The 7,602-nt window shown below is 36.7% G+C and overlaps 1 protein-coding gene across 2 annotated transcripts; it reads right to left on the bottom strand.

Moving 5' to 3' along the window:
* Window positions 1-2,346: 2,346 nt before the first annotated feature.
* LOC137748622 (arginase 1, mitochondrial-like) lies at window positions 2,347-6,367 on the bottom strand. 2 transcript variants are annotated; one of them, XM_068488792.1, is made up of 7 exons: window positions 6,191-6,367; window positions 5,920-6,069; window positions 5,340-5,499; window positions 4,796-4,929; window positions 3,915-4,124; window positions 3,109-3,219; window positions 2,347-2,814 (listed from the first exon to the last, which is right to left on the bottom strand). In XM_068488792.1, exons 2-7 carry the CDS (start codon window positions 6,058-6,060, stop codon window positions 2,554-2,556), a joined length of 1,017 nt encoding a protein of 338 aa, XP_068344893.1. In that variant the 5' UTR covers window positions 6,061-6,069; window positions 6,191-6,367; the 3' UTR covers window positions 2,347-2,553. The 2 variants fall into 2 exon arrangements, with proteins under 2 accessions (XP_068344893.1, XP_068344892.1); XM_068488791.1 differs by lacking the exon at window positions 6,191-6,367 and having other exon boundaries at window positions 5,920-6,075.
* Between the last annotated feature and the right edge of the window lie 1,235 nt (window positions 6,368-7,602).

Here is a 7,602-nt window from a genome sequence, read left to right on the forward strand (position 1 = left end):
TTACTACCCTAAAAAAGCCCTAAACATTTTACTCTTCTTAAATAAACTAACTGAGGCATCAGAGATCCATTGGTCTAACCCCCCTCCCTCGCCCTCCCCCCCCTCCAAAAAAAAACTTCATGGGCATGTGAGGCTTAGGTTCTTGATCAAAGGTGTTGATTGTTTTGCAGGTGCATTTTCGTCAAAGCTAGAGACGGCAGAAATTTGCATCGACAGACAGTATATTCCTAATGGTGTCAGAATATTCCTAATTTTAAAGGTATATTCCATTACTAGCATATTCTTTGTTCCATCGGAATATTCTCTCCGGTGATTGGAATCTAGAAGATTCTGGCCATCGGTGGTGGAATATTTCGTTAGGCTTGGACCGTTGACTTTTTCAAAATTTCCCCCAAGGCACTTCTTAGGGTATTTTGACGCGCTGATTTCGATTTCACATTCCATTTCTCCAAATTCATTGTTTTATTGGAGTTTTACTAATGGGTCCCTATATATGCTTAGGTGCAATTGTTATCGACGACCCCACCATTCATAGTTTGAGCAGATGCGACCCCATTACATGACTGTGAGTAAGTCTTTGTTTTCAAGTATTATGCGTTTATGTAGTTTCCATAGATGCGTATTAAAGTATTTACTACATTATGCCATGACTATATTTATATTTACAAGTACTATTATATTGTTGAGAATTATGAATTATCATGACATGATTATACATATGTTATTTGCTCATCATGCATGCTTACACTGGTGTTTGTACTCGTCTCAGACCAAGGCCAGTTTTCACGTGTATGTTCACCTCGCACCAATACACTTACCTTGGATCCATTGTAGGTGACATCCCTGTCCTAGATCGCAATAGGCAACTAGGACTCATATGTGATGCGCATAGTGTTAGTCTTCAAGTGATTGTAGTACTAGAGCGTAAATTGCTATTACACCTAGTCCTATTTCATGTCAGAATATATGTGCTTAAGCTTATGTGTCAGCATATGTCGATTAGCATCTGATATTTTAATTGATTTCGAGATAAGGAACTGTTATTAACACTCCACAAATCTCATTCTACACTCCTCACAAGTGTTTTTTCTTTCTAATTATAGAAATTTGGAGTGCAAAATGAGATTTTTGAAGTGCCAATAACAATTCCATCAAGATATTGTGTTTACCGTATTCGTAGAAATTTGGTTCTTACAGTAATTGTTTTAATATTATACGTAGTATGTTATGCTGGAAACTAATACTTGTTTTACAAGAAGTGGTTACCCATTTTCAAAAAGGTTTACAAAACTTTGTTTTTCGGTTTGCTTACCTTTGTTTTTCTCCCCTTCAGGACTTAGTGGAGTATTCTGGTGACGACGAGAACTTTTGGCAAACGCTAACATGTAGGAGGTTATTCCTGATGGTATAAACATTATTTACTCATATTGTAATTTTATTTATGCTTTGACATTACGTGTGAAATAGGTTCAATCTCCCTCACATGCGCACTCTTGTCATAGTAACTTTTAGGTTTGAGTTTATCACATTTTTCCATGTCAATACACTTTATGACTTCGCCATGTTCTAGGTGTCGTCCAGCACAGCTCAATTTGGGATCTAGGTGGACATTCGAGTCAGGGTGTGTTAGTATGAAATGTTTACTATTCTCACTTAAATAGAGGCGACATTGAACTTCAAAAATGTTTACATTTTCTGGGCAAGATGGGTGTTTTAGTTTTACATATCAGCCATATTGAAAAGCTTTGTGGTCAACCAAAAATCTAAAATTTCCATTTTAAGATATTTTGAATTGTCCATTAGAAATGCTATTAGTACTCCATTACTAAATCATTACTAAAAATGTATTACAAGAACACTATCAATGAACTAGACTCACTACAACCTACTAAAACACTAGAAATGCACTTTAAAGAACACTAGAAATGTCCATTTCAAAGCGTCCAATTGAAAGTTCAAATGCATGTCTTATTTCACTTGACTACTGGCTACTATTTGTAAAACACCTCACCTGACCACATTTGCTGTAACATCTTTGGAAGAGATGTGATTCCAAGACCCATGTGAGCAGTGGGAGAGCCAGAAATCAGAATCAATCTTGAAAAAAGGGGTGGACGCCAACCGGCTTGAGCCGATCTGAACAAACCGGTTGTGAACCATGGAATGGCCAGTTTGGCTAGATTTTGACTTTCCACAAAAATAATGTCTGAATAGCATAACTAAACAGTGCCCATAACAGTGTTATTTTTCTCACACGTTTTTTCATCATACACAAAAATAACTTGAATCGTTAAAGTTTTGATACTTTTTAAGGAGTAAGGTGAATATTCGAAATTGCGTCCGAGCTTGGAAAATGTTTGCTAATATCAGATTTGTATTGGATTAAGCACAACGATGTCCCCCCGAAATATTATTGCTGAAAATGAATAGTCATCATCTAAATACTGCAGATATATGTTTTATATTTTCAGTTAAGCTCTGATGAAACGGCAAAAATCCGTGTTATGCTGAAAGCTTTTGGTCTTCAGGCCTACTGTTCCAAAAACATATGTATCATTTCGAAACCTTCGCAGTCAATTCTCTCACCAGTTTCGCGGCAACCATTGCAGTCATCCCATCAACAGTATCGCGCTGGGGGTTGAATTCAACGACATCTGCAGCAACAACATCACCTTGCAGGTTATGGAGTATGTTGAGTACATCGCGGAAGGAGAGACCACCTGGCTCAATGTGTGACACTCCAGGAGCAAACGCAGGATCCAGGCAATCTACATCTATCGAGATATACACGCCCTTCACACCTTCTCCTAATTTCTGTCAAAGAAAGTTTTTGTTATGATCTACCTTCAAAATATATATGAAACGGTATGCCATTTATATATCACAGGTTGAGATTCCTGAAGATAATTTCCTCAAATATCTAACCAGGAATCTACAGAACCACTTAAAGATACAGAACACAGTGATTGATATGCATAGGCAAGCTAGAGAAGAGGAACAAAAGAAAAAAAAGAGCGAGAGATGCTCAGAAGCTCATAAATGTGAACACAAAGACACATGAGGCGGGGAGGGAGAGAAGAACAGAGAGAGAGAGAGAGAGAGAGAGACCAGATTTTCCAAAAAGTGGTGATCTCTTGAAAAGGTTCGCATTTCATATTGCTCAACACCAAATCGTTTTCCTTGTTCACGCCCTTCATTGTTAATTGATCTAATACCGACCTGAAAAGTCAGAAACCAAGTTTATTAGGTTAGCTGCAAACGCTGGATAGCAACTAAAACAGGACATTCAACTTAATCTGAGAGCGCAAGAGCATACAAGATTACATTAGGTTAATTGCTGAACACATATAAAGGAGAAAAAGAATTGGCATAGGTAGGGAAACTTGTTATAGTAAGTACAAAACACTCTTAATGAAGTAGAATTCATTGATATTGCAGACAGATGCCCAAAAACGAAACACTACTTCTGCTAACTACTTAATTTAAGAATCAGAGATGCAGTAACTATACGGAAAGTCACATAAGGTGATTAAGCCATTCTTGATTCTGAGATCAGAAGTAATGCGTTATCCATAAAGCACGGGAAGGGACTAGTCACTATGTTCATTTGAATACTTTCCAGGAGGCATTCTGCCTCCCGCTCCAAAGATTCTAAACTTTGAATCTTTTTTCTAGTGCAACAAAAGTGCAAATGTTATCAACCGCGTATATCTACAAAGTTCCCACAAGCAATGTCAAAATCCTATAAGATGCTTTACAGAAAACCAGTAATGACACACCTAGAAAGCAAGGCCAGGTGAAACTATAGAACATATACGTCATCTTCTTATTTGGATCAATGCACATTTCTTAAATAAGTGTGAATGCAAGCCATAAAGTGAGCAGATGCAGAGCAGTTATAGAGAAAAATTTACCTGCAATAGTCGCCGAGCATAACCCCCTTCCATAATTCGAGCAAAAGAAGATGCATGTGAATATTTATTACCTTCAAAGGCATGATAGATATCAGGATGGGCATCAAGATGAAGAATATCCACAGGTCCCCCAAGCTTCTCAGAGACAGCTCTTACAACAGGATAAGAAATTGAGTGATCACCACCTAACACTAATGGGCGCAGTGGATCCTGAAAGTGTATGGACGCAATGTAAACTTCGTCTATTAAAGCCAGAAGGTAGCTAGAATATACATAAAGTCATTGGAATGAAAAGTCTCAGTCAAAAAAGGATAACATTGTCATGAAAGAGCGCTCTCAATATGTCTGAAGCTTTCCCGGAAACAAATTTCCAAGTAAGAACATCCAAACATGCCCTGGTTATTTCCAGAATGAGCTCAAGATATCAGAACACTTGTGCTGCCCACTGATGGCATCTGAATTTTCTAACTTCATTGTCTGGCGTGAAGAGTCTTAAAGTTTTCACCAAATTTTTCTGAAAAAGATCATGATTGGTTTACTACTAGTAAAGTCTCCAATTAAAAAGGAAATATAGACACTCAATGGTAAATGTACCTCCCTCAAGTGTTCAGAGGAGTTCATAGCACCCGAGGACCTGAAAATGGCATTATACTGCACGCAGGGTACTTGATATCTAAGCATGTAAAATATGAACTGCACTGGCTCAGCTTCAAAGTATACTTCTCAAAAAGCTCAAGCTACCCGCGGAATAAGAAGCGGAATTTTGACAGAACAATAGGTTGATGTAGTTTTTCCATTTAAATCTTTCCACAGTTGCAGTTTTTTTCCTCAAAACAAATCATTGCAATACTTTTTTCAAATTTTTAGAAATTACAACCAACCTGTTCCATTACAAGCTTGACAAACTCACTTATGACATTCATCAGTCTGTCATCATCTACTCCACAGTCTCGAATTTCTTGGACAGGAACATCACCAACATCAGTTAGCACCCGCGGGTCATTTAGTTCTTTCCCTGCATTGCCAGCAACATATTATAATGATTTCGCACACCATCAAATAATATATATAGAGAAAAATTGAAAGGACAAGAAATCATCAACAACCACAAGCATTATACTTTCCTATCCGGGAATTCACTTTTGTTAAAAAAGAAGGTTCAGATCTCTCCAATTCACAAAATTGCAGATGTTTCATGAATTGATGCCATTATCGGACAATCTGAGTATATGCACATACACATGATAGTTCTGAGATTAGTTGGTTGCACTAATAGCATAAACTGCTAAATGCAATTGTAAATATGAGAAACAACGGCCAATGTTATACTTTGAATTCTCAAGTGGCACCACTTGATGGGTAGAGAGCTAAACATTGACTGTTTTGAGAAGCAAAAGTTTAGTACTAACTTAGATAATTAGATACCTTCTTCAGTTGTTGAGTTGGTGCTCCCACACCAGATAGCCTCTCTAATCCTTGGAGGAGCAAAGGCCGGCCCTTGAAGAAATGACGAGTTATGTCCAAGAGGAACTCCAAGAAGAGATGTGGATGCCACAGCTCCTCCTAAAGCACGCACAAGCTCTCCCTGCACAAAACCAAATAAAACCCAATTCACCAAAACCAATCCAAAGTCCAAGAATCTCCCTACACAATCCCATAAACTTAAAAAACCCAATTTTTAATTCCGGCTTATTAAACTAATCTAAACCTCCGGGAGTGGGATTCAAACTTAAACAATTGAAAAAGAAAAAGAAACCCAATTCGCCAAAACCAATTCCAAGTCCAAGAATTTAGTTACACAATCACATAAACAAACCATTTTTTTATTCGAGCGATATTCTTATTAATCAAGTCTAAACAACGTGGAGTGGGATTCAACTTAGAAAATTGAAAAAAATAAAAGAAAAACCCAATTCACCAAAATTCATTCCGTCCAATAATCTCCTCACACAATCATCACAAAAACAAAAAAAATTAAACACAACCCAACAAGGAAAAAGCATACCTTGAGCTTTGCTCTCTCACCAATGAGGGTGAGGGAAGCATCTATGACTCGACTCTGGCCCTTCTCTATCAGAGCAACGGGAACATTTTCAGCATTCAGTTTATGCAAGAAATGGATTCCTCTGCGCGCAATGATTGACATTTCTGAAAACTGCATGAACAAAGAGAAGAAAAAAAACCAAACACTTGATTCTCTCACAAGTCACCAGAAAAAAGAAAAACCCATGTAATTATAATCGTTTTGGGGTTGAAAAATTAGAGAAAGTTGATACCTTTGAGGAAGAATTTGAAGGTGGTATCGAGTTGCTGAGGCGAGAGGTAGAGAGAGAAAGCTGAGGAGTGAGAGGGAGCTTGAGAATGATCAGCTGAATACCAATAAGCAGAGAAAATCCAGGGAGAAGAAACGGAATCCAAGAATTGCATTGGTTCAGTGCCCAGTGAAGAATGACGCAGAATGCAAACAGTGGGAAACTAATTAACAAAGATTGCAACTAATTAAGCTTGATTAATGACGTAATCCAAATTAAGATTTGATTTAGCAGGTATGAACATGATGACGTGTCATTTCTCATTTGATATGGCCACTCCCTTTTCTTTCTGATTAAGGTCTCACAAAGACATTATTGTCCCTAATCAAACATTTCTTTTGCTTTCGAGATGTTTATTGACAATTCAAAATAATCATTATAAACTACTTAATCATTTTGCAATCATTTAGTACTACAGTTTAGTGATATTTTTTCATTTGTAAGTGAGAGGTCTTACGTTCAATTATTGCCAAAGATGAATTTGAATTACAGTATTGTTAGCTCATTGTAAAACTTGAGTCAATCTCCCATCTTCTTAGTATATATAACACTTTTGCAATTTTTTTTTTATTTGACAAGCTTTTCATGTTAAATGAAAAATGAAAAATAACTGGAATTAGTAGAGCTTTGTGGAGATTATGATTGTTTTAAAAGCTGCCAATTTTAGTGCATTTTGTTACAAAATATAATACAAAGGTTGTCCAATTGTTTGAGAAGCTTGTGGTGGGTGCCAGTTGTAAAACAACTGGGAGATAAAATGATGACGTCAACAACTGAACGTGTTGATTTGCCGAGTCACATGTCAATCAGTCTTTCGTCGGACAAACAAAACAAATTCCTAATAAATGAAAACTGACGTCACGCATTTCGAGGCGTGTTTTTTTTTCTGACGTGTACCTATCACCTGTTGAAGGAAAAGATCCTCGTTGGATCATTTTCCTAGGAATCATAGATATCCCGTGATCTTATCTGTTTATTGTACATCGTGATATTATAAATTATTTCAAAATTTAAAATTTAAAATTAAATATAAATAGTATCTAACGAAAATTGACCGTATGATATACGATGAACATGTGATATCACGAGATTCTTAAGATCCTTCCCCTTGTTGAAATGCACGATACTGGTGCCTCACCCAATCAGATTCTCTACCAACCTTTGCATGTAGCCCAAATCTTTCCTTTTTTTTTAATTTCTTTTTTCCAATCTTATTATCCAAACAAACGTTTATTGGATACTATTGGATCAGTATCATTTTTGGTTCAGGGTTCAAATATCTCCGGTCTAAATCTTGAAATTTGTCTTGGATGAGAGCGTTATTGTTGTGGATTATAAAGCATTTTCTTTTAATTTTTTTCTTTTTTGAGAAAAGA

The sequence above is a fragment of the Pyrus communis genome, chromosome 10 (genome assembly GCF_963583255.1).
Source record: "Pyrus communis chromosome 10, drPyrComm1.1, whole genome shotgun sequence".
Taxonomy (NCBI): domain Eukaryota; kingdom Viridiplantae; phylum Streptophyta; class Magnoliopsida; order Rosales; family Rosaceae; genus Pyrus; species Pyrus communis.

What these genes read in the sequence shown, in the direction of transcription:
- LOC137748622 (XM_068488791.1), bottom strand. Translation starts at nt 6,075, where the DNA reads ATGCAGTTTTCAGAAATGTCAATCATTGCGCGCAGAGGAATCCATTTC. An exon ending in TCAAGCTTGTAATGGAACAG is followed by an intron (nt 4,125 to 4,795) that starts GTTGGTTGTAAT and finishes ATACACTTTCAG; the next exon opens with GATCCACTGCGCCCATTAGT. An exon ending in ATGCTCGGCGACTATTGCAG is followed by an intron (nt 3,220 to 3,914) that starts GTAAATTTTTCT and finishes CTGACTTTTCAG; the next exon opens with GTCGGTATTAGATCAATTAA.